The following is a 24,497-nucleotide window of genomic DNA, read 5'->3' as shown; positions in this document are numbered from 1 at the left end:
TTTTCCCAATTCATAAAAGTTAAAAAGGATATGAACAGAAATCAAAGCTATCTATAATTTTATGAAAAAATTACTCTAAATCATTATCTTTTAGACAAATGAAAATTAAACAACTGAGGGACACTTCACACCTATCAGCTTGGTTAAGGTAACAGAAAAGGAAAAAGACAAATGGTGAAGGGTGTGTGTGAAAATTCCTAAAAGTGGAATTGTTGCTATTATGCCTAGAGCTATAAAACCTTGCAAATCCTTTAACCCATCAATACCATTTTTTGGTCCATATCCTAAAGAGATTTTAAAAAAAGAAAAGGACCTATAATGGTAATGAAATATTTATAATAGCAACTAAATATTTATAATAGCTTTTTTATTTTAAATCCCCCTCCGGTCTCAATTCCCTCCTCCCACCTCCGAAGAAGGCAATTTGATAGTCTTTACAAAATTAAATGTGCTGAGAGAGAAATCATATCCTTAAGGAAAATAAAATATAAGAGATAGCAAAATTACATAATATACCTTTTTTTTTAAAGATTTTTGCAAGGCAAATGGGGTTAAGTAGCTTGCCCAAGACCACACAGCTAGGTTATTATTAAGTGTCTGAGACTGGATTTTAACCCAGGTACTCCTGACTCCAGGGCTGGTGCTCTATCCACTGTGCCACCTAGCTGCCCCATATAATATACCTTTTTTAAAAGATTAAAGGTAATACTCTTTGGTCTTTGTTCAAACTCCACAACTCTTTCTCTGGATACAGATGATATTCTCCATTGCACAGTCCAAAATTGTCCATGATTCTTGCACTGAAGAAATGAGCAAGTCCATCAAGATTCATCATCAACCCCATGTTGCTGTTAGGTTGTACACCATTCTATAAGTTTGGGGTTTTTTTTTGGTAGTGGCAAAGAATTGGTAATTGAGGGGATGGCCAAATAGGTTGTGGTATTGTGATGGATTGTGATGGAATCTTATTGTGTCATAAGAAATGACAAATATTTTGCTTTTAGAAAAATCTGAAAAATACATAAACTGATGCAAATTGAAGTGAGAAGAACCAGGAGAATAATGTCCACAGTAATAGCAATAGTATATAATCAAGCAGGAATGACTGCTCTCTTTTCAGTAATACAAATGATTTATGAAGAAAAATGTCATCCACCTCCAGAGAAAGAAGTGATGGAGTCTGAATCCAAATAGAAACATACTTTTACAACAAGGTTAATATAGAAGTATTTTGCATGACTGCAGGTATCTAATTGCTTACCATCTCAAGAATGGAGGAGAGAATTTGGAACTCAATATTCTAAAAAGGAATGTTAAAAAATATTTTTATTTGTAATTTTTAAAAAATATAAATTTTTCTTTAAAAATAATTATGTACCATAATCTTAAGTTTTGATATTGTTTCTTTTAAGACAATAGTTTAACACAGTATCCCATGTGTCCTTCTTCCTCCCCTCCAAAAAAGTCACCCCGTATAAAAAATAGTATTTTTTTAAAAATAAAAATCAACCTTGTATATAAAGTCATTTTTTAATTTGAGGATCCCCTTAGTTTCCATTTTTTTGCCATTACAGAAAGCTTGTAAATTTTTGTACATTTGGGTCTTTTCTCTTGGAAAATGTACTTTGAAAGGGACAGATCATAATGCTAACGTAAGGGTAAAACAAACAGAGCACAGAGACTTGGGCGCTGGGGGAGAGTCACCTGGATCCGAAGTGGGCGGAGCTAAGCGGGCCGAGTTTGGGGTGGGCGGGGCGTAGCCGCCACGCCCCTTAAGCTTAGTGACGCTATAGGAAGCCTCTCCAGGCGCGGCCTCCCAGTCCCTTCGGCCTGCCCCGGAAGCAGTACGTCTCCGCGGGTCACCATGGGCAGCAAGATGGCGGCGGCCACCCGGGTCGTACAGGTAAACGGGTCGGCTCGCTGCTCTTGGTCTCCGGAGGGGCTGGACAGACTTCGGTCAATGGCCGCCGCCTGTGGGGAGGGAAAGGGGCTGGCGGCGGCGCCGGGCCCACCTCCTGAAGGGTAAAGGAGGCCAGGCGGGGAGCGTGTGGAGGTGGACTTGGACCCTGCGCCCGCCCGGCTGCCCTTGCGGGGGGTCTGGGCGGGCGGGCGCGTGCCCCTCCGAGGCCCCGGCGGGGGCGAGGAGCCGGTTGCTGTTCAGCTCCCCACGCGCCCCGACTCGACCCGCCGGCTCCTCTTTCCCCTACTTTTCCCTCCCGCGCCTCGGAGCCGCGTCTCCCTCCGGGTGTCGGCAGGGGAGGCGGGCTCCTTCAGCCACGCTGCCCGGCACAGCCAATCACCGTGCAGGTGCCGGCCCATCAGGGCCAATAGGAAGGGAGGGGAGGCGGGGAAGCTCCGAAGGGCGGGGCCGGTAGGGTCAAGGACTCCGGGAATGCCCCGCTGGGCGCTGCTGCGGTGGGACGGGCATGGTACCCAGAAGGGCAGAGCTCGAAGCTGGGTGGTCACACTAAGCCAGCCGGGGACGCCCCACGGGGGTGGGGGGGAAGACTGCCTTCCGGCATCGCTGCGCTAGAGGGGCCACAGGTGTCTCGGGCCGGATTTAGAAAGATCCACCTGCAGAGCGGAGAGGCCTCCAAGGAGTTGTGTAAATGTCAGCAGTTATTATGGTTTTTATTTTTAAGCCAGTGGGGTTAAGTGGCTTGCCCAAGGCCACACAGCTAGGTAATTATTAAGTGTCTGAGGTCGGATTTGAACTCAGGTCCTCCTGACTCCAGGGTCGGTGCTCCATCCACTGCGCCACCTAGCCACCCCCACTATTAGCTATTACTATTATTATTGATGTGTAAAAATATTGAAGTTCCCTAAAGTTTCCAATTCAGCGTTGCCTAGTCTGTATGGCAGAGCTTTGTGGCCTGCTGAAGAGATCAGTTACTGACCTCAAGGTAGTTTGATATCTACGAGAAAGAAGATGCTAAATTTAGAGAACTGACTTAGAATCCTTTTAAAACCCCCTCTTTTATTAGAATATTGATTGTGTATTTTGCCTCAGCCTCATTTTCTTTTGTAGAATGGGATAGTATTATGAGATTAGTAGTTTGTATACTCTAATGTGTGTCCTATTGGTTTTTAACACTAACTGCCTTTTTCTTGGTTTCTCTTACCATCTGTTTGGTACCGAGCTCAATTTTCCTTGCTAACTATCTTTAATTCCCCACCCACCCAACTGAAAGTGCCTGAAAACCCTCCTTTTGAACCCTTCTTTCTTTCCTTTTTTTTCTGGATGATCTGTCTCACGTCCTTCGAGTTCAGTTATGTTATCACCTGTATCATTTAGCTGTCATATTTATTTGACATAATAATTATCTCTATCATAGATTGTTATTATTTTTTTTAGATTTTTGCAAGGCAAACGGGGTTAAGTGACTTGCCCAAGGTTACACAGCTAGGTAATTATTAAGTGTCTGAGACCGGATTTGAACCCAGGTACTCCAGACTCCAGGGCCAGTGCTTCATTCACTATGCCACCTAGCCACCCCTTCTGTCATAGATTATTAAAGATAATTAGGGACCTAGGTGGTGCACTCAATTCCATGTAGAACTTGAAGTCAGGAAAACCCAAGTTCTAATCTTGTCTCAGTCATTAATTGTGTGAATCTAGGCAGGCCAGTTTCTTTTAGAATAGGAATAATAGCATCTACATCATAAGATCAAATGAGATCCCATATGTAATTCACTTTTCATATCTTAAAGCTATTATTAAAATCATCTTTGTAGATAATTTTCCAAACTATATGTAACCCTGGTCTCCCAAGCTTCTGTATTAGATCCCTAACTTCCCCTTCAACATTGCCTATTGGATTTCCCATAGGCATTTCAGACTTGGTAAATCTAAAAGATCTTATTTTTTCTCCTAAATTTACTCCCTCTTCTGAACTTTCCTATCTGATCAGATGATACCATCCTTTCAGTCGCTTAGAATTATCCTCATCCCTTAGAACACTCCATTGTTAAGTCTCATCAGTTTACCTCTATAACAGCTCTTGAATCTGCCCCCTTCAGGTCCCTGGTTCTGTCATTACTAATGACTACAATTGGTTCTGCCCTCTCACCCAGATTATACAGAACTAATTCTTTTTTTTAATTAATTTTTATTAAAGATATTTGAGTTTTACAATTTTCCCCCCAATCTTATGCGGAACTAATTCTTAACTGATCTCCCCGCTTCAAGTTTTCTTTTCTCTCTAATTCAGCCTCTATAAATTACTGAAATTAATTACCAAAGCTCCACTCAATCCCTAGATTCATAGATAAAATACAAACTTTTCTATTTTGCATTTAAAAACCTTACAATCTGGCTCTAGTCTACTTTCTAGACTTAGACAATATTCCTCTTCACACACACTATTTTCTTGCCAAAAAGTATGGCCTAATTACTATTTGTAGCACAGGACCTTTGGTCTCCATTTATGAAGTTTGGTCTCCACTTCAGTAGCATTGCACAGACTATTTCTCCCCACCCCTAAGACTCAGGATCCATTCCCTCCTGATTCTGCCTTTTAAAATCTCTAGCTCCATTAAAACTTCAGCTTAAGTACCATCTTCTTTGGTCTTCCTTTCTTAGTTCCCTACTTTCTCCTTGAAATTACTTTGATTTATTTTAGTGTATATTTACTTCTATGCAATGCGTGGTTTAATAAATGCTGACTGATTCATTGGTAATATTCAAATAGATTATATTCTACTAAGGGAAAACATACATTCAGAGATAATACTGAGAAGACCATGAAAAGTGTATAAAGGGAGAAGAAAGTACTATGAACATGTGGAAAAAGGGGAGGTGTATCAGGAAAAAATGGTGCTTGAGCTGAGCCTTGAAAAATGATGAGAATTTCAACTACTTCAGCTATCTAAAAGGACAGACATTTCTGGAAGCAGGAATAGTGCACTTTCCTGTGTTTTGAGTTTCATTTAGTAACTAGTATTTTCTTCTATTTACCTGTCAGTTGCTGAAATTTGTCATCCTATTTCTGTATTCTTTTCTTTTTTTTTTAAATTTATTTTTTATTCTCATTTTGTACAAATGTTTTTTACATTAATAAAATATTCTTGTTTACAAGTAAACAAAATACCCCTCCCCCCATGAATATAGATAGACTTGCTTGGGCGAAAAAAGTAAAGGGGAGAGAAAAAAATTAAAATAAAAAAAATAATAGTAATAATTATAGGTATGGCCAGGTGGCACAATGGACGAAGCACCAGCCCTGGAGCCACGAGCACCGGAGTCCATATCCAGCCTCGTAAACCCAATAATCACCCAGCCATGTGACATGGAAGCCGCCAGATCCCCACTGCCCTGCAAAAACCAAAAAGAAGAAGAAAAAAAAAAGACCCAAAATAAAATAAAATAGTAATAATAGTAGGGGTGGCTGGGTGGCAGACAGAGCATTGGCCCTTGAGCCAGGAGCACCTGGGTCCAAATCTGGCCCCAGACACCCAAAGATCACCTTGCTATGTGGCCCCAGGCAGGCCACCCAGCCCCACTTGCCCTGCACCCTCCCCCAAATAATAATAACCAAAAAATGTGCTTTGGTCTTTGTTCCAACAAGAACAACTCTGTCGTAAGTGGATCACATTCTTTATGATAAGTCCATCACAAAAGTTACTTCCATATTTTTCCAACGTTGCCATTGCTGATTGCAACTCCCTCCTTTCTTATTTCTCCACTAGCATGTACTATATTTTCTCTCTCCTTTCACTCTGACTCTGCTGTAGGGTCGCTGAGTGGCGCAGCAGACAGATCCCTGGTCCTGGGGCCAAGAAGCCCTGAGCCCCCATACCAACCCTTAGGCCCAGAATCCACCTGGCCCTATGGTCCTGGGCAGGTCTTACAATCCCAGCCCCTTGCAAGAAGTAAAAAAGAAAATGTGTTATATCTGACCACTCTCCCCCCATGGTCCATCCTCTCCTCCTTTATTCACATCCCCACCCCTTCCCCCTGCTCCCCCCTCCTTCTTACTCCAGATGTCTATACCCCATTGAGTATATATGCTGTTTCCTCTCCTAGCCATCTCTGATGAGAGCAAAGGTTCCCTCATTCCGCCTTGCCTCCCCCCTTCCATATCATTGCAATAGCTTATTGTAATAAAAAACAAATCTTATTATGTGAAATATCTTGGACTATTCCCCCTCTCCTTTTTCTTTCTCCCATTCCATTTCCCTTTTTTCCTATTGACTCCATTTTTACACCATATTTTATCTTCGAATTCAGCTTTCTCCTGTGCTTCAACTATAAAAGCTCCCTCTACCTGCTCTATTAACTGAGATGGTTCGTATGAATATTATCAGTATCATTTTTCTGTACATGCAGTTCATCATCATTAAGTCCCTCATATTCCCCCCCTCCTCCAATCTCTGTGCTTTACCTGGGTCCTGTATCTGAAGATCAAACCTTCTGTTCAGCTCTGGCCATTCCAACAGGAACATTTGAAATTCCCCTGGTTCATTGAAAGTACATCTTTTTCCCTGGAAGAAGACATTCAGCCTTGCTGGCAGTTGATTCTCGATTGCATTCTAAGCTCTTTTGCCTTCCCGTATATTGTATTCCAAGCCCTAAGAGCTTCCAATGTAGTTGCTGCTAAGTCCTGTGTGATCCTGACTGCAGCTCCACGATATTTGAACTGTGTCCTTCTGGCTGCTTGTAATATTTTCTCTTTGACTTGGGAGTTCTGGAACTTGGCTATAATATTCCTGGGGGTTGGTTTTTGGGATCTCTGTCTCGGGGGGGATCGGTGGATTCTCTCCATTTCTATTTTGCCCTCTGCTTCTAGAATATCAGGGCAATTTTCCTGTAGTAATTCTTTGAAAATGATGTCAAGGCTCTTTCCCTGATCATGACTTTCAAGTATTCCAATAATTTTTTAATTATCTTTCCTAAGTCTGTTTTCCATATCAGTTGTTTTTTCAGTGAGATATTTCACATTTTCTTCTAATTTTTCATTTTTTTGGTTTTGAAGTATTGATTCCTGATTTCTGGTAAATTCATCATCAGTCTCTCTGAATTCTATTCTTTGTCTGAAGGATTTGTTCTCCTCAGAGAGTTTTCTTATCTCTTTTTCCATCTGGCCAATTCTGCTTTTTAAAGCATTCTTCTCAATAACTTTTTGAACTGTTTTATCCATGTGACCTAAGCTGGTTTTTAGCATGCTATTTTCTTCAGCATTTTTTTGGATTTCCTTGAGTAAACTTCTGACTTCATTTTCATGTTTTTCCTGCATCTCTCTCCTTTCTTTTCCCAGTTTTTCTTCCAACTCCCTCATTTGATTTTCAAAGTCTTTTTTGAGCTCTATCATAGCCTGAGCCCAATTTCTGTTTTTCTTGGAGTCTTTAGATGCAGGAGCTTGTCCTTCCTCATTTTCAGACTGAGTATTTTGATCCTTCTTGGGCTCATTTGCAAAATATTTCTCAGTGGTCTTCCTCTTGTTTCTTTGCTTGTTCATTTTCCCAGCCTAAGCCTGTCTTTTGAGGTGCTTCCTGAGCTTTTGGGACACTCCCACAAGGGTCTCAGTGTGTGAGGTTCTTTCCTCCCTCCTGGTCTGTGAATGACCATAAGCGCCCCCCTCTGCCACAGGGCTGAGGGCTGAGGTGTGTGTGTGGGGGGGGGGGGGGCTGTTGTTCTATGGTGGGGCCTAGACTGGGATCAGGATCTGAATGTGGTCAGAGGCCCAGAGTCCTGTTCCAGGGGCAGAGGAAAGAGCTCTGCAGTTTCTCTTCACTCCCCTCCCTCACCTCAATGGGCTTCATGCCCTGGAGGCTCCTGTTTACCAGCTCCACCTGCTTCTGGGCTGCTGAAAGACCAAGCTGCTTGCTGTATGCCCTGAGGGCTGGGCTCCATGTGCTGGTGCTTGCTCTGGCAGAGGTCCCCTGCTGTTCCCCCACTTTGTGCCAGTGCTCCCAGGGGTGCAGCTTAGGAGACTCCCCGCTGCTGTGAGCCTCGGCTCCCAGTGCCCTGGGGCTGCCTCCTGGAGGCTGAAGTTCTTTGGCTCTGGCGGGCCACCCCTCCCACCCCGGGGAGCAGAGCCTTTCTGCTCTTTTCCAGGTTACCTTGAGTAGGAGAACTGCCTCACTGGGTCCCTTTGTGGGTTCTGTCTCTCGAAAGTTTAGTTAGAGTCCTTAGTTTATGAGTTTTTATCAGAGAGTTCCTAAGACTGGATCCCTTCATGTCGCCATCTTGGCTCCACCCCTTCTGTATTCTTTTCATCCACTCTTGTACTCTTTGGCCTTTAGTTTTGATATAAAGTGCATTTCCCCTGTAGCAGATGTATCTCAAAATAAACTGTAATATTTTTCTTAATTTTAAGGACTAATTCTTGGTTCTTGCTCTAATAAGAAAGATAATCACTGATAGCATGCCTACCTCTAAGGTAGATAATAGAGGCATTTTCTGAAATTTTTAGGGGATGAAACTAGGACCTAATGAAGTTTAGCCCAGTTGTTGAATAACTGTTTTGTGAAAGGCATTCTGCTAGACACTGTAAATGAAAAAGATCTTTTTCCTTAAAGTTTAGTAGACAAAGTATGTTGTATACAAATAACTATAGTATAAGGTATCTGGTATGTACTGTATAAGAATGTTAAATTAAGTGCTGTGAAAAAGCTTGCATGGAACATTTTATGGAGAGTTTCACCTGTGAGCTAAGACTTAAAGACTTGGTGAAATGTTGCCATAAGAAAATGGAGAAAAGGACATTACAGGGAATGAAAATTGCATACAATTAGAGACCTGAGAATTAGTTTTGTTGGCTATAGGTGTATATTGAGAATAATGGAGTTAGGGTAAGCTGAAAAGAGAAACTGGGCATAGTTGATAAAGGGCTATTATGCTAGGGTTTGGATTTGTTTTGTTTTTTTTAATGCTGTCAAACGTTTTTTGCACAGTGATTGATGTGATCAGAGGCTACCTTAGAAAAAAGACCCAGGGTGGGACAGATAGATGGCTCAATGGATAGATCTGTCCTCATAGACTTCATACTTACTTAGCTGTATGACCTTGGGTAAGTCACTTAAACTCATTACCTTGTTGCAAAAACTGAAAAAAGGAAAAAGAAAAAAAAGACCCATTGTGGGGCAGCCACAGCACTTGAGTTGAAATCTGACCTCAGACTCTTATATGAACCTGGACAAATCACTTAACTCCGATTGCCTCAAAAAAAGGAAAAAAGACCAGATGGCAGTAGACAAGGAAATAATATGATGGAGAACACTGCATTTAATATGTAAAGATGGGTTCAAATAATTGCTCTTTAGTTAGTATCTGGGGGTCACTTAAACACTTATGTCCCAGTTTTTTCATCTATAAAATAAGAGGGGCCTGTGATTCTTATTGTGTAGTAGAAATAATCAACTGAAGAGAAATTAAAACTGGGAGTTGTAATTATGCTCGGCAAAGTATAAATTACATAGAACTGAAATTTGGGTGAAAGTAGTAGGAATGAAAAGATGAGATTTCAATAAATGAAATAATAGAAATTGATGACTTAAATGTTAATGATGAAGAAAAGTGGAGAAGTCAATCTGTGGTGACTTGGATAGAGTTTGAGTCTTAGTCATTGAGAATTGTGATCTTTCATAGGAATAAGGAAGTTAGAGAAATTAGTTGGAAGGGGTGAGAACATGGGACCAAATCAGCTTTGGAGAAAAGTTAAGATTAAAATACTAATTACAGAAGGTAAGAGAAGTAGTTTTAATTTGAGTTTTCCATTGATGAGTTAATGATTCATTAATCAAGGCACTCATATGCCCTTTCCAGAAGAAATGATAAATGTTTTTACAGAGAACAGGTGAAAGCTAGGGTGATGGGGCAGATGGAGATTGGATGGGTGAAAGGCAGAGGTCATAGGAAAAATGGAAGTATAAGCTTTTCTAGATCCAGCAAGATATAGTGGGTCAAGGTTCACCAATCAAGAATGCCTAGCCCAATGCAATTCAAAACTAAGTGAACTAAGTTCTCCAGTGATTAGAGCATGTCCCATCCAGAGGGCTAAGACAGTTTTAAGGTAGATGATGGCAAAATGGTCTAGGTGAATAACTGATTGGTATATGTTGGGGGTATGTATAAGCAGAAACCTTATTTCAAGAGGATCCAGGGAGTAAATGGGTAGTGAGGAAGTGGAAGCAATGGGTATAGATTTCTTTTTGAAATCATGTAAAAGGAAAAAAAAGTAAAAAAGAGAGATGTTGATAGTAACTTGAAAAGAGGTAGAAGAGTGGGGGGAAAACTTTTTAAAGTTAGGATAAGTCTTAAGAGTATTTAGGATAAGTCTTAAGAGTATTTTATACACAAAGGGGAAGAAATCAGCAAAGAAGGGATGATTAAGTTTGTTTTTGATACCATAAACATCTTTCTACAGAAAACTTCTTCCTTGTAGAACCCTCCTTTGTAGTAAACAAAAATAGTTAAGTAAAGCCATCCCACAATGACTTGATTTATCAAGTAAGTACTTTGGGAGAAGAATATATTTGTCATCGAGTTGTTTTTCTTTAAATGATTTCTATCATTATGTAAACTTTTCTGGTTCTTAACTTTCATGGTTCTTAACTTTGTTCTGTATAATTTCATACAAATTGTCTTTATGTTTCTCAGAATTCTTAATAACTATTCTTTCTTGGGGTGATAATATTTCATTATGTCTATATGTCATATTTAGGTCATTCCCCAGAATGTATGAACATTTATTTTGTTAGCAGTGTTTTTGCTACCACAGAAAACTCCACTATGATATTTTGTGTATATCTATCTTATCTCAACCTGTTAGGTCTGTATGTCTATCTACATAGATACATGCATATATATTTGTACCTGTGTGTATTTATCACCTTCTGTCTTTGGGGTATATGCTTAATTGTGGAATTTCTGGTTCAAGGAACAAAAACAATATAATGACTTTTTCTTTCATAATTTCCTTCAGTTTTCCAGTGTGGTTGGACCATTCACAACCCCAAACCTGCTTGTTTTTCCACAAGTGAAAAGAGAATTGTTGGAACAAAGTGCTAAGAGATTGAGATCAAGAGCACCAGTGAAGCTGATAAATGGAAGATAATATCTTAGGAAAAAGGAGGGATACTTCATCCTCAAAGATAAGAATGATTGAGGAAAGGTTGGACAATAGTATAGAGAAATTTCAAGGTAGAAGGGAAGAAACTTATGGAAACTTGTACCATATGGCTTTTTAATTTTAGGAAAATTATTGTAAAGTTCTACTGGTTAGTGTAACTGAAGAGAGAAAATTGTGGAGACCTCACAGAATGACAAAATTTCAGGCTTGAAGGGACTTCAGTGGCAATATAACATAGTGGAAAGACTATTGGACTTGAGCTCTTTAAGGTTTGAAATTGAATTCCTCTTTCTACACTTACTAACTTTGAGATCATAAGCAAGTCATGTAACATCTCTAGATCTGTTTCTTCAGCTAAAAAATAGGCTGAATAAAACTATATTTTTTAACCTCCATCTCATTCACATACCATAATTTGTTCAGTCATTCCAATTCATAAGTATCCCCTCTTTTTCCAATTCTTTGCCACTGTAAAAAGAGCTGCTATAATGATTCTTGCACATGTGGGGTTTTTTCCCTTTTCTATAATCTCTTCTGGATATAGATCTAGAAGTGGTATTGCTGGATTAAAGGATACACAGTTTGGTTGCTCTGTGGTCATAGTTCCAAATTGTTCTCTAGAATGGTTGGATCAGTCCTTTTTTTTTAAGTTTTTGCATGGCAATGGGATTAAGTGACTTGCCCAAGGCCACACAGCTATTAAGGGTTGAACTCAGGTACTCCTGACTCCAGGGCTGGTGCTCTATCTACAGCACCACCTAGCCGCTCCCACACTAATACATTGTTAATGGAGTTAAGAACTGATCCAAGGGGTAGTCAGGAGTACCTGGGTTCAAATGTGACCTCAGACACTTAGTAATTACCTAGCCTGTGGCCTTGGGTAAGCAGCTTAACCCCATTGCTTTGAAAAATCTAAAAAAACAAACAAAACAAACAATGCATTAGTGTCCCAGTTTTCCCACAGCCTCTTCAACAATGATCATTTTAGCCAATCCTATAGATGTGAGGTGGTACCTCAACCTACTCATTGCTTCTTAAGCACAGTAGTTTTCCATAACATTCATATACTATAACTTGTTCAGCCAGCCATTCCCCACATGATAGGCATTCCTTTAGTTTCAAATTTTTTGCCACCATAAAAAGAACTGCTATAAATATTTTTGTGCATCTTGACTTTTAATTTTCATGGTTTTTCTTGATTAAATATAACCGGTTCTTTTGAGTCCCATAGGGTATGATTGCTTCCCTGGAATATGTTAGAGCTTATTAATGCTTTTTTCCTAAAAATATGTTCAAAATAAATTCCAGTTGTTTCCCCAGGAGAGAGAAGGACAGAACTATCACCTCTCTCCTTATGGAAAACATACCTGTTTTAATATCACTTAAGATAGCATTCTATTGTATTGGGGATTTTTTTTTAACATTCTGGACCTAAAACACCAAATAAAATGTGCATCTGCATATACATAGTAGAAAGAGGGTTGTACATCAAAATTAATCTCTTATGTAGGGCTTTGTTTTTTAGTTCTGTCTGTAATAAATTTGACAAAAGTAACCTTCAAAACTGACCTGTTTTTTGCCTTTATAACTTCTTTATGCATTTTCTATAATGCCTCAATGGTGCTCTTCCCCCGCCCCCCTTTGTCCTGAGATTCTAAATGCTAATGCTTTCACACTGCTGACCCATTTTGAGCTTGCAATCTGGATCACAATAATTTTTTTCTAGCTGCATCTCTTCCATCCTTGTGAATTAATTTAAAAAAAAACCTGTATTTTTAGGCAGCCAGATGGTACAAATAATAGAGCCCCAGGCTTGAAGTTTAGAACGCCATTGGTTCAGATCTGACCCCTAGAAACTAGGTGTGTGACCCTGGGCAAGTCACTTAACTCTGCCTCAGTTTAATCATCTGCAAAATGAACTGGAGAAGGAAATGACAAATCATTCTAATATTTTTGCCAAGGAAGTTCCACTTGAGGTAACAAAGAGACATAACTAGAACAACTAAAACAAAACAAATAAAATGTTTTATATTATTAGTTCATTATTTTAAAAGATCTTTTTGGATCCTGAATCTCTCACATAGCTTGAGCTTTTAATTTATTAACTATACCAGGGCTGTCCAACCTCACTTTAAAAATTTTTTTTTTTTAGGTTTTTTGGCAAGGCAAATGGGGTTAAGTGACTTGCCCAAGGCCACACAGCTAGGTAATTATTAAGTGTCTGAGACCGGATTTGAACCCAGGTACTCCTGACTCCAAGGCGGGTGCTTTATCCACTGCGCCTTAGACAATATATTTTGACTTGCCATTTTAGTGAGAGATTTGCCATAGCTCAGCTTAATTTACTAAAGCATTTTGTAAATACACAGCCCTGAAGTGAACCACGCAGACTTTGATCCAAACCATTGATAAAAATGTTTAGTAGCAGAAGGTCAATGATACATATTCTTGGAACATTCCATTTGGCATAATTGACATGAAATAGTGTTGTATATTGTGGAATGTTCTAGGTTTTAGAATTAGATCATGGGTTCATATTTTATTCTACCACCTCTGTTTTTAACCTTAGTTGTCTGAACTCTTTGAGCCTCACTTTCCTCAGCTATAAAATGAAGGATTGAGCTTGATAATTCCTAAAGTCTCCAGCTCTATTATCTGTGACCTTAAAAGCTCATAAATCTTCCTTTTAATGATATGTTCTAAAATTTTGCCAGGAACTGAAGTCAGGCTCACTAGCCCTATAATTTCTAGACTTATCTACCCTCCTCCTATTCTTTTTTTAAAAAAGGACATTTGCCCCTTAACAGTCCTTTGGTATTTGTATTATACCTTAAGTTTTCTTTAAAAAAGTGTCACTTTCTTAGTAGCAATAGAACTCTCATGGTAATATATTTAAACAAAACAAATCAACACATTGGTTATATCTTCTAACATGCTTTATTCTTTTCCTACATGTAATCTACCACTTTTCTACAAAGAATAGAGAGAATTATACTTCAATAGTTTTTTAGATCATGATTGGTAAACACATTGATCCAAGTCTTAATGTCTTTTTTTTAATATTGTGATTTTATTTTATTTTATTTTTAATTTTATTTATTTAAGGCAATGGGGTTAAGTGACTTGCCCATGGTCACATAGATAATTGTCTGAGGCCAAATTTGAACTCAAGTCCTCCTGACTCAAGGGCCAGCGCTCTATCCAATTAGCTACCTAGCTGCCCTTATTGTGATTATTACATACTTTGCTGTATCAATTCATTTAAATCTTTTAAAGTTACTATAAATTCTTTATATTTTTAAGTTGTTATAGCAACAGTAATATGTCACAATTTGTTCAGTATTTTCCAGTCAATAGACATCTAACTTGCTTCCAGTTTAGTATTAATGCTAATTAATGAATATTTTGATATATTCAGGACCTTTCCTTGTGTCTTTAACTTAATCCAATGGTTGATGTTGCTTTGTCAGTGGGTTTGAACAGTTGAGTTACTTTTCTGGCTTAATTTCAAATTGTTTTCTAGAATAGTTAGACCAGTTTACAATTCCACCACCAATGTAGAGCTATGCTTTTTTCCTACAGCTCTTCCAAAATTAATTATTTCCATCTATTTATTAAGCACCTAGAATATCCCAAACAGTATCCCAGGGACTGAGAACACAAAGATAAAAAGGAAATAGTTCCTTGTCCTCAAGAACTTAACATGATGACTCAGGGCTCCCAAAGACTGACAGCAGAAGAAAAGCTCATGTTCTAATGTAGAGGCCAAAGCCTTTTGTGTGGAATCCTACTTTGAACTGATTGTTGCCTGTGAACCCAGCTTTGTTGAGTCATAGAGGGACCAATCTCAAGGAAATTAGATAGTAAGTGTTTATTGTAGGATTTTTTATGTCTTTTTTGTGGCCACTGCAGTTCTCAGAGTATTTCACAAGATGTAAAAGATTGTGGTTTGGGTTGGTGGAGAAAACTTAGACTGATGAAATCATAAATCCTTAAAGCATAATTAGATATTTAGGGACACATGATTAGTGGCTATTTTGTTGCCCCCCCCCCCATTTTTCTTGAACTGACTATTTTATATACCAAGAGTATAGGAAGATCTAGTCTCCTTAAGGATTATGTGAATGAACAGACTGGGAGGCATGAGAAGTTGGTGTAATTTAAATGTTTTCCCATTGTTAGGAGAAAATTATGTGTGTGTGTGCACATATGTGCACACATGTACATGCATGTGTAAACACAACACATTTGTGTGGACATTCATGCATTGTGAATACACATGCACATATATATGCATGTGTGTATGCACACGTTATATATATTATATATATACTAAAATTTGAAGATTTTTAGTCCCTTCTACAAACTTGAAATAAGAATCTTAGGAATGATAGATATTCTGCAATACTTCTAAGTGGACCCAACCAGATTAAAATATTATTGGGAAATATTTAAATAATACAATAAAATATAGATAACATTACATTTTACCCCGGATTTTGTAATTACTTTATTGTTAACATTTATTTTTAGAAATTTTGAGTTCCAACTTCCCCTCATCCTCCTAACCCTTCCCCCACTTATAGAGAAGGCAAGCAATATCATAACAGTTATACATATGAAATCATGACAAACATTTCCATATGTACTATGTTGTTAAAAAATAAGAAAAAATAAAGTTTAAAAAAGTATGCTTTATCCTGTACTCAGAGTTCATTGTTCTGTCTTTGGAGCATTTTTCATCATGAGTCCTTTGGAATTAACTTGAATCATTGTATTGATCACAGTAGCATAATCTTTCACAGTTGATCATCATACAGTATTACTATTTCTATGCAGTGTTCTGGTTCTGTACACTTCACTTTACCATCATGTTATAGAAATCTTCTGTATTTTTCTGAAAGCACCCCCCATCATTTCTAATAGCATAATAGTATTCTATTACATTTATATACCAAAGCTTGTTCAGCCATTCTCCAACTGATGGCATCCCTTCAATTTCCAATCCATTGCCACACAAAAAGAGCTTCTATAAATATTTTTGTACAAATCAGTTCTTTTTCCTTTAAAAAAAAAATCTCTTTGGGATACAGACCTAGTCAATGGTATTACTGGGTCAAAAGGTGTGTAAAATTTATAGCTTTTTGGGCATCGTTTCTCCAAAATGACTGGACCAGAATGACATTACAGTTTAAAACTAAGTTAATATAGTAGAAAAAAATTTTATCTGACATCTCTATAGAGGAATTAATTCAAATAAATAAATGATAGTCATCATTCCCCAGTACATTTGTTAGTGGTTTAAAGATTTGAAGAAAATTTTCAAAAGAAGAGATGGAAACTATCAGCAATCATAAGTAAAAATGTTTCCAAACAACAGAAATGCAGATTCAAATAGTTCTGAGGAATCATCTGTCAAACTGGAAAAAATGACAAAAGATTAAGAGAGTCAGTATCAGAGTGGAATGTAGGAAGACAAGCATATACATAAACTGATGACAGATCTCTGAAAAGTCAAAGCACATTCAGGAAATCAATTTGGCATTATCTGGGAAATATAAAATTTTTCATGTTCTTTGATCCATTGAACCCATTACTGGACTTACAGTTCAAGAATTCAGTGAGTTTCATACATGCCAAAATATTCTTGAAAGACATTTTTCATAGTAGTAGGAAAATAAAGTAGCTACTCATCCTTTTTAGATGATGACTGAACAAACTGGTTTGAATATAATGAAATAATGTAGTTCTATAAGAAATTATTGATAGGAGAACTGATGAACTGATACAGGAGACTCAAAACAATATGCAAAGATTAAACTATATTAACAGGAAACACAACCAGCTCAAAAGCAGTGACCAATATTGATTTTTGATAGGTGTAATACATTTTAATAAATTATTGATGAGGAATACTGCAAATTTGCCAGTTGGGGAGGTTTTTCTTAACCATTTTTATTGCTATTGTGGAGGGCACTATGTCGAAAAGGATTCCGAGATAATGTCTTTAGTGTTTAAAGCTCACTGTTAAAACATTTTAAAAAAATAGAACTTTTTATTAAAATTTTGTTGCTTAGGGGCAGGTAGGTGATACAGTGGATAGAGCACTGGCCCTGGAGTCAGGAGTACCTGAGTTCAAATTCGAACTCAGACACTTAATTACCTAACTGTGTGGCCTTGGGCAAGCCACTTAACCTCATTTACCTTGCAAAAAAAGAATGAATTTTATTGCATAAGTCTAATTATTGTTTTAATTATTTTAAACTAGCATTATGCTCAATGGAGATTATGTTCTCTAAAGAAGTTTATTTTTTCTTTTACCAGTTTTATTTTTTGTATACTTTTCCTCTGTACTAAACTAAGTATATAGTCTGGTATAGTGGGAAAAAAATCAAAAAAGAATTTCAAGAGACTTGAGTATTAATCATGATTCTCTTTATTACCTTAGTGAATCTGGATAACCCATTTAGCCCCTCTGACATATTTTTCTCCTGAAAAAAATATTTGTATATAAATAATTGAATTCAATTTAACCAGGATTTTACAAGGTTCAAATGAAATAGAAATGATGTATGTGAAAATGCTTTTTAAAGGTATTAAATATTACATAAGTATATATATATATATATATATGTATTTATAGAAGTATGTTAAATGAGATATTACTGAAATTTCTAAAATGTTGATATTTACTTCAAGTATGCTGCTTGTTGAGAATATAAATCATATCCTGTGATCATGGCAACATAAGGGATCTTGCAAAGGGAAATATATCCACACTATTGTATTAATTCTGTTCTAGGAATTTGGGAAGGGCAGTGTAGAGGAATGAGAGAATTTAAAAGGGAGCTTTCTAGGCCATTTGATTTACTTGTGTGAATTCAGTGATTAGAAACAATAAAATGTATATTGTGGGGAAGGCAACAAATCTTTTATAAGATTTGCCAGGTAATTTCTTAATGATAGTGCACTTTTATATTGACCATCTGTGTTTATAAGTAATATATATCTTTCTTTTCTTTCTTACATTATTTTTCTTTTTTTTTAGGTAGTCAAGCCACATACCCCACTAATAAGGTTCCCTGACAGAAAAGGCTACCCCAAACTGAATGGTAAGTACCTTCTTCCCTCAAATAAATACACTCATTCTTATCATAGTTTGTCTATCTTCATAAAACAGGTAGCCTTTTTTTTTTTTAAAGCTAGCCATGGTACTTTAGAGGTATTAGTGGAATAGAGTGAATTCAATTTAACAACTATTAATCAATTACACCAGGGGCAGCTAGGTGGCTCAGTGGATAGGGCATTGGCCCTGGAGTCAGGAGGACTTGAGTTCAGATCAGTTACTCTATGCTAGGGAAATCTAGGACCAATTTTTCGATTATATATATTTTAAATTTTTTAATTACTCTTAAAACTGATGATAATAAATGCTTATATGACTTTCATTAGTTAAGTGTTAAAATAGCTGGAAGGTCAAAATGATGATATAGTAGAATGTTTCTTCCTTTTCATTGATGATGAGTTTTTATGTCAGGATTATGGGGGCAAGGGAGAAGGAACCCAGAATATAATTTTCTTCCAGATAATGACATAAAATATATTTTTCTTATGAATCCAGATTTCTTCCCCACTTTCCCTTTCTTCTCTTCTCTTGTTTTTCCTTCCATTGTGGCTTTTAGTGGGGAAGATTCCAGATGCTTCTCCCAACTTTATCCCTACCAACAGATATGGGGCATGATGGCCTCTAATTATTTTCTCCAGATTTCTGAGCCATGGAAACCACCTTGGTTAATAACTGTCTTTAAATGAAAGAAGGCTTTAGGAGTTTCTCTATCCCTTTTTACTGTTTTTCTTCCTCTTTATTTACTAGATTTATTTTTAGTTAGATATCCTTCATACCTTCATGCAGTATTCTAACATGTTAAGGATGTTTGATAAGTGATGTAGAGTTATTTGTGATTAATATAGTATGATAAATTATGCACAAGAATTGATTTCTAATAACTCCATTATTTATTTATTGCAAATAATTTTATAAAAAAGTAATTAATGTATCTGTTCACAAAGAATCTATGATTTCTTCAGCTGAGAACTCCATTAAATAGTGTAGTCAGTACCCAAGGGAGTTCCCTACTTGAGGTACTAGGGTTACAGTAGCTAGCAATCAGTCAACAAGCACTTATTTTTTTAGGTACATCTTATGCCTACTATGTGTCTAGGCCCTGAGGATACAAAAACAAATGAAACAATTCCTCTTATCAAGAATCTTATGGCCTATCTGGGCAACACCATGTATACGTTTAAGTAAATATAAAATGTATACAAATCAAATACAAGGTAATTTTATATACAAGTGCAAACAAGTTTGTCTATAACATAGTGTATAGAAAAAGGAAGTAAGAAATAATCATCCTGGGAAGGTGAGCTGGTGCCAGATTGTGAAAGGCTATACCAGACAGAAGATTTTGTCTTTTATCCAAGATAGGAGAGACAGACTCTAGGCCCCCTCCATACAAGAGCTGACACACTTCAGGAAGATGGCTTGGCAGTCCCATAGAGGATGAGATGTGAGACAGACCTAATTGGAAGCTTTTATGATGGTCCAGTCAGTCAGAGAGCATTTATGAGGCACCTACAGTGTGCTGTGCCCCCCCCCCCCCAGTCAGTGCTGAGGATTCAGAGAAAGACACAAGACTGTGTGAGAGCTAAGGAGCCAAGGGAAGGGAAAGACATGGAGATAGACTTGAGACACATTGTAGATTTAGAGATGAGAGAGGATGAAAAGTTGAGGAAGATTCTGAGGTTAAGAATCTAAATGATGAAAACAAAGGGGGGGGGCATAATAGGAGAATAGTTTATTAGATTTGCCCAAACTGTGTATTATGTTGTTATGTTCTGTGCAATATTATATCTACAACTGCATTGTAACTGCAAGAATGTATTGTTTGTGTAGTACTCAAAATATAAAGTTCCTAGACAATTTCTCTTGATTTTAAAATTCTTAATTTCAGTACCAGAATCTTTAAAATCATCCGTGCTTCCATCTCACTCTTCTGCAATATCGCAGCATTCTGTGGGTGGTAAATCATCAGATTTGCTAATGAATCGTGGTCCACCAGATACTGCTGAAATAGTAAAAACATTACCTCAGAAATACAGGAGGAAACTCATGTCTTCAGAAGAGATTGAATTTATTCAAGTATGTTGTTTCCTTTTTGTTATTTCATAAAAGTATGGTAACATCCTTTGAAACATTATATAATATTTTATTTTATTTTTTCTCTTTCAGCGTGGAGGTCCAGAGTAATCACTGACAAGCCTAATATTTATGAATGTCAAATAAAGAGTGGTTATCTTCACAATAAAGGCCTTCAAAAATGATAAATGTTAAATTGTACATGTAACCAATTTAATATAAGATTCTGTAAAAAATTGAAGGGTAGAAATGTATCTTATATCTCCTAATTTGTTTCTAATTCAGTTTGTCTATAAGTGTAGGATTTTTTATAATTTAGATAGCATATGAGCTTGCTTTTGATTTTTCAGGTATCTCTAATATTGTTCAGGTTTAATTTCCAATAAGAGTTCCCATAATTTTTCCTTGTTTTTCTCTTTAGTAATGGAAAGTATTGGTCAGGTAGAATTATTGTCTAAGGAGGGAGGATACCAAAGCTTTTGAGATTAGATGAGAATCTGTGTTATCCTGTTCTGAAGGATAAAATTCAGGCAGGATAGATCACTGTGCTACTGACAATGGGACAGTAATGAAAATGTATTTTATTGCCATTATCAAACTTTTGTTTGTCAAAAACCATAAAATGGTGGACAAAAAATGAAATGGAAGTAGAGGGAGGTGTTTTAAAAGGTATTTTGTATATGGCTTAAGAGAAGAAAGTTCCTGCCCTTTGAGTTTGTTGTACCTTTTGATCATGTATTGTGAGCACAAATAGAATTAAATATTTATTTTCCCACTTGTCCCTGTCACATATTGGTGAGTGTCTTAAAGCATTATTAAAACATTTCTATTTTAACAAAATTTTATAATTGGTCATAATAAGGATTTTTTTTATCCTTTTAAGATCAAATTATGACATATCTCATTGTTGGGATCTAAGCCCATAAGATAAAAAAAATTCCATTCTAATATTCCACCCTTGATAAACCAAAAGTGTAAAATTGTTTTGTACTGGTAAACATTTTGAATTATTAGTGTATTTACTGCTGAAAGCAGTTTGGTTTTGGGTAGCTAAGTGGTACAGGGTATATGATATAGTGCTGCCAGATCTAGAGTCAGGAAGACTCATCCTCTTGACTTCAAATCTGACCTCAGACACTTAATAAGCTGTGTGTCCTTGGGCATCTCAATTTATCTTGAGATGGAAATGATACACTACTCTATCTTTACTAAGAAAATCCCAAATGGGATCATGAAGAGTCAGATATGACTGAATATGACTGCACAACAATTTGGGATTTACCTGATACTGCGAAAACACTTCACTACTCTCTTCTACTCTCTTTTCTATATACTAAATGTTACACTGTCGGGAACTGACTTTTTCTTTTTTAAGTTTTTGCAAGGCAGTGGGGTTAAGTGGCTTGCCCAAGGCCACACAGCTAGGTAATTATTGTTTGAGGCTGCCTTTGAACTTAGGGACTCCTGACTCCAGGGCTGGTGCTCTATCCATTGCGCCACCTAGCAGCCCCGGGAACTGACTTTCAAGGAAAGCTTCTGTCATCTTTTAATCATTTTGATGTAAAATATATGGTCCAGGGCACAAGAAAAAGGTAAAGAATTGCCTCTATTTTTACTTTTCTGTACTGAATTATATTTGGAATAAAGCTCTGTAACAGTAGGAGAAACCATATAGAGTAATGTCCAACTTAAACTAGATTCCTTAAGTACAGATGATTGCCCTGTGTTCATTTTGCAAAACAACAAAATAACTCTTAATGTTTAGAAAGTGAAGTTGTGAAAAAAACAAATAATTTAGGGAAACTTGATGTAGGGACAGACTCTGTCTAAGGAGGGCTTGCCTGCCTATATGTTAAATTCAATTATTTCCTTGCCTGAGATTCATTTTGGTTAACAGATATCCTCTTTTCAAATTATATGTCTGAGGGATGAATGATTCACATGACATGAATCAGCCAGCATGCTTGCTTTCTAATACCTAGCACTAACAAAACTGGAATTTTGAAAAGTGGTAGATAATTTAGAGTCTGAAGTGCTTTGGAAATGGGACAGGATTGGGTAGAAACTGCAGTGAAGGCTTTTGAGCAGCAGTACCAGTGCAGTGAGTGCTTGGGGTGGAGTACACAAATCGAGGTGCTAAGACGCCACCTCAAGTTTTTAATTTTGGGAATTTTTTCCTAGTGAGATGAAATTCCCTCCTTTCACATTGTTCTATTCTTTCACAGTCTTCGAATGCTTGTTAGCCTTGTGGACCAGTAAAGTCAATCTTTGATCTGCTGTATGTTAAGGCAAATCACAGTTTACATTCATCTTTAAAGTAGGTCTGCCTCATAAGAAGCAGCATCACAACGTGCAGGAAAGTACCACCACCCTGGATTTGGAGTTAGGACAATGAAGCTCATGTTCCTGCTCTAACACTTAATAGCTTAATGACCATGGGACAAATCAATTAGTTCTTCAGAACCTCATCTATAAAAGAGAATGATCACATTTGTACTTCTTACCTTACAAAGATGTGTGGAAAGGGCTGTGGAAATAATAAAGCATGGGATAAATATGTGTTAGAGGGTTGTTGTAAGAATTAAGAGATGATGTTTGTAAGCACTTTGTAAACCATAAGGCACTGTATAAATTTAAATATTATCGTCCAGGGGTGGCTAGGTGGTGTAGTGGATAAAGCACCGGCCTTGGAGTCAGGAGTACCTGGGTTCAAATCTGGTCTCAGTATTATATATATATATATATATATATATATATATATATATATATATATATATATATATATAATATATATATAATAAATATATATATAATATATATATATATTATATATATATTAATCCAGGAGATAGATCTGATCTCATTAACTTGGTTTTTTTCCCCCCAGCAATGCAAATGGTAACTCATGCATGGCTGCTTATCATAAGCTGGTCCTGTCCATAACTCCTTTTAAATCCTTATAGAGGAGTCATCCAACATTCTGGGAACCTTTCTCTAGAACTCTTGATTTTGAAAGGGGGATGCTCTTGGGTCTTCTGGTTCCTTGTCCCACACTTTTCCCACTATATCATGCAGTCTTCCAAGACTTCTACAAAGCCTTGTTTAAAAACAAAACTTCTTGAAGTCCCAAGTGTTAATGGGCACAGTACTCATCCTTCTCCCAGCTCTATTGCCTTAACCCTGCTTACAATATGGTGGGTGAGGACCAACAATAGCTACAGCTACCTGAGATTTTCCTAATTACATTTCCTTTTCAGAAATGATTAGGACACATTTTGCAAGTCAAGGACAAGCAGAAAACACCCATGTGTCTCACCACTGGTTTCATCACCATCCCTGAGTCTAGGGTTTTTTTTCTTTTAGTTTTTTTTTTTTTGCAAGGCAATGGGGTTAAGTGGCTTGCCCAAGGCCACACAGCTAGGTAATTATTGTCTGAGGTTGCATTTGAACTCAGGTACTCCTAACTCCAGGGCTGGTGCTCTATCCACTGGGCCACCTAGCTGCCCCCTAAGTCTAGGTTTTAACGTGAACTTGTATTTATTTTATCCATTAAGAATGAGGCTGGAGGGAATACCTGTACAAGAAGTAAGGCTTAGTATGTGAATGCTGGATTTATCCTGATTTCAAATTCTCATATTGGTCTGAGCCTCAGCAAATCATTTCTAACTCCTCAGCTCCATTCCCACCCCTTATTTTCTCAACACCATTCTCTTTCGTATCTTTCCTTAGTATCTCATTCCTCTTTTTGCCCCTTTATTTTGCTTTCTTAATACTTCAGCTTTCTTGTTTTCTCCAGCCTCCCCCTACTTTTCAGTCCCTCCTTCCTGCCCTTCCCCCACACTTCTGAGACAGGTCCCCTTCTCCAAGTACTAATGAAAGACTCTATGAAGATAGACTTTTCACGTGAAATCTGCGAATTATGGAATTTAGATTTTAGAAGAATTTAGATTTTAGAATTTAGAAGGAAAGGAAGGCAACTCAATTTTTTGCAGAAGGGTAAAGAGGTAAAGAGTGCTGAGCTTCGGGGTGGGTTAAGGTGGCGTAGTGGATCTAAAGCACCGGCCTTGGCGTCAGGAGTACCTGGGTTCAAATCCGGTCTCAGAGGCTAGCAAGAAAGCCTAAAGTCCTTTTCCACATATGAAGAACTGAAGTTCAAAGTCCCAAAGGTGCAGCTAACATTCAGATTTTTTTTTTACTTCAAGCTCAGCACTCTTAAAATAAAAGTT

General features: G+C 37.4%; 1 protein-coding gene across 2 annotated transcripts; it reads left to right on the top strand.

Annotated features, from left to right (window-relative positions):
- Positions 1-1,804: 1,804 nt before the first annotated feature.
- KGD4 (alpha-ketoglutarate dehydrogenase subunit 4) lies at positions 1,805-22,906 on the top strand. 2 transcript variants are annotated; one of them, XM_074208148.1, is made up of 4 exons: positions 1,805-1,903; positions 18,121-18,184; positions 20,087-20,274; positions 20,365-22,906. In XM_074208148.1, exons 1-4 carry the CDS (start codon positions 1,865-1,867, stop codon positions 20,380-20,382), a joined length of 309 nt encoding a protein of 102 aa, XP_074064249.1. In that variant the 5' UTR covers positions 1,805-1,864; the 3' UTR covers positions 20,383-22,906. The 2 variants fall into 2 exon arrangements, with proteins under 2 accessions (XP_074064249.1, XP_074064247.1); XM_074208146.1 differs by lacking the exon at positions 20,365-22,906 and having other exon boundaries at positions 20,087-20,304.
- The last annotated feature ends 1,591 nt before the right edge of the window (positions 22,907-24,497 follow it).

This window comes from Macrotis lagotis, chromosome X (genome assembly GCF_037893015.1).
Source record: "Macrotis lagotis isolate mMagLag1 chromosome X, bilby.v1.9.chrom.fasta, whole genome shotgun sequence".
Lineage (NCBI taxonomy): Eukaryota > Metazoa > Chordata > Mammalia > Peramelemorphia > Peramelidae > Macrotis > Macrotis lagotis.
This window is presented reverse-complemented; position numbering and strand designations above follow the sequence as displayed.

Bases quoted from the DNA above. Each gene is read 5' to 3' on its own strand.
- KGD4 (XM_074208146.1), top strand. From the start codon at position 1,865: ATGGGCAGCAAGATGGCGGCGGCCACCCGGGTCGTACAG. The intron at 1,904-18,120 runs GTAAACGGGTCG...CTTTTTTTTTAG, and splicing joins CGGCCACCCGGGTCGTACAG to GTAGTCAAGCCACATACCCC. The intron at 18,185-20,086 runs GTAAGTACCTTC...TCTTAATTTCAG, and splicing joins AGGCTACCCCAAACTGAATG to TACCAGAATCTTTAAAATCA.